At 37.5% G+C, this 2,021-nt stretch overlaps 1 protein-coding gene across 1 annotated transcript; it reads left to right on the top strand.

Annotated features, from left to right (window-relative positions):
* The first annotated feature begins 277 nt into the window (after nucleotides 1-277).
* On the top strand, nucleotides 278-1,494 carry LOC126703768 (protein ATAF2-like). The gene is made up of 2 exons (XM_050402846.1): nucleotides 278-1,354; nucleotides 1,438-1,494. Exons 1-2 carry the CDS (start codon nucleotides 278-280, stop codon nucleotides 1,492-1,494), a joined length of 1,134 nt encoding a protein of 377 aa, XP_050258803.1.
* The last annotated feature ends 527 nt before the right edge of the window (nucleotides 1,495-2,021 follow it).

The following is a 2,021-nucleotide window of genomic DNA, read 5'->3' as shown; positions in this document are numbered from 1 at the left end:
CAGCGGTGCTATATATATGCATATTCGAAGTTTCTAACTTGTTCCTAAAAAAACATTTAGGATTTAATTCTGAATTTGAGACTTCTTACATTCATCAAACATTCATCAAAAAGTTTGAGACTTCCTAGGTGTTTCTTACATAATTCTGAGTTTGAGATTTCTTACATTCACCAAATATTCATCAAAAAGTTTGAGACTTCAAACATACATCAAAGAGTTTGAGATTTCCTACGTGTTTATTGAAAAGGGAAAGAAAATTCTTTGATTTCTTGAAACAATGGAGATGGTGGGGTTTCGATATGATCCTACAGATGATGAATTGATGAAGATTTTAATGGAGAAGGTCAACGATGCTGAACAACACACTCACCTAAATCATCATTTTATTGTGAATGATTGTGAGATATATGGCAAAATTCCTCCATGGGAAATATATGATTCTCATACCCACTATCATTTACACACTTTCCACCGCAAGCTCTACGTCTTCACCGACCTCAAAACAACATCCGGCAATCGTGTGTGCAGGGCTGCCGCTTGTGGAACCTGGCTTGAGAGAAGCAAGCCCAAAAGACTCTACGATTCTCAGGGCAATGTTATAGGGATCGACAGGATGCTCTCTTTTAAGGCCAAGGATCTCCATTCGGGCAAATTCAATAAAACTAATTGGATAATGCACGAGTTCTCCTTGGCAAATCAGGAATTTGGAAGAACCAACACAGTCCTCTGCGTCATCTATAAACTAAATAAAGGATCAGGGTCAGATTGTGAGGAGGCCAACGGAAGAGGTCTCAAAAGAGCTTTTTCTTCTACTACTGCAGGTGAAGAGTTCTCATGCTTCAATACAACTGCTGCTGCTGTGATTTCACTTGAGCCTGAGCCTGAGCCTGAGCCTGAGATGCCTAGTGCTGATGAAGAGTTCTCATGCTTCAATACAACTGCTGCCGCAGTGATTTCACTTGAGCCTGAGCCTGAGCCTGAGATGCCTAGTGCTGATGATGAAGAGTTTGCTGCATGGGTTTCTGGATTTTTTTCTTCTACTGCCGCTGTCGCTGAAGAGTCCTCAACCTTCAATACTACTGGTGTGATGTCACATGGACAAGAAGATGCCCAAGCCCGAGAACACAAAAAAAGACGGTTGGATGCTGTTGCTGATGCAGATGCTGATGCTTTTACGAATGAAGAGTTTGCTGCATGCATAGCTGATCCCACATTCCCAGATGAACCATTGAGTCAAATATTTTCTGATCTACCACCCCTGGTTGAAGTATGCAGTCAATCCAAATCAGACTCTGTTGCTGATTTTGATGCATTAATTACTTCATTAATTTCTGATCCGACACAACCCGATGAAGTATGGAGTAAAATCTTTTGTATATGAGAATTTTTTTTCTTCTCTTTTAGTCTTGCACAGATTTTTTGTTCTTCTCTTTTCAGTTTACAGTTAGCATGTCTATAGTTAGAACTCTGGCAAATGGGTTGTTAGCAATGTAGCTTAAGAATTGAAGGATTGTACAAAAACTTGTTTTGATGGTGAAGGAGCTATTTGTCAACTCAAAGTTATAAACTTCTTATGCTTTCTTCACTTATTTGCAATCTTTATGTTTTTGATAAATGAATGTGTTGTGAAGGTTTAGATATAGTGTGACTCTATTATGTTATAAACGAGACTTTCTTGGTTTCATTTATCACATTTTTTTTCATTCTCTTTCCCTCTTAGTAATACTTGGATGCTATTGGTTAGTTTGTTTTTCAATGATTGATTTTAAGGTGCAATTCCAACTTCCCTTGTAACTAAAGAATAAAAAAGATGATTTCTGGTCACTCTGGGCACCTTGTCAATTGAATGAATACATATGAATGGTATATGTGGAAATAAATTCAAATGGGATGTGAAATCCAATGTTGGCTACTGCAAAAGCCCATTTGGCAATGTTGTTCTAATAAAGTTGTTTATATTTTTTGGAAATATATGTGTAATGTTGTTTAAACACTGAAAATTATTATTTAAACTCGCCAAC

The sequence above is a fragment of the Quercus robur genome, chromosome 2, assembly GCF_932294415.1.
Source record: "Quercus robur chromosome 2, dhQueRobu3.1, whole genome shotgun sequence".
Classification (NCBI taxonomy): domain Eukaryota; kingdom Viridiplantae; phylum Streptophyta; class Magnoliopsida; order Fagales; family Fagaceae; genus Quercus; species Quercus robur.
This window is presented reverse-complemented; position numbering and strand designations above follow the sequence as displayed.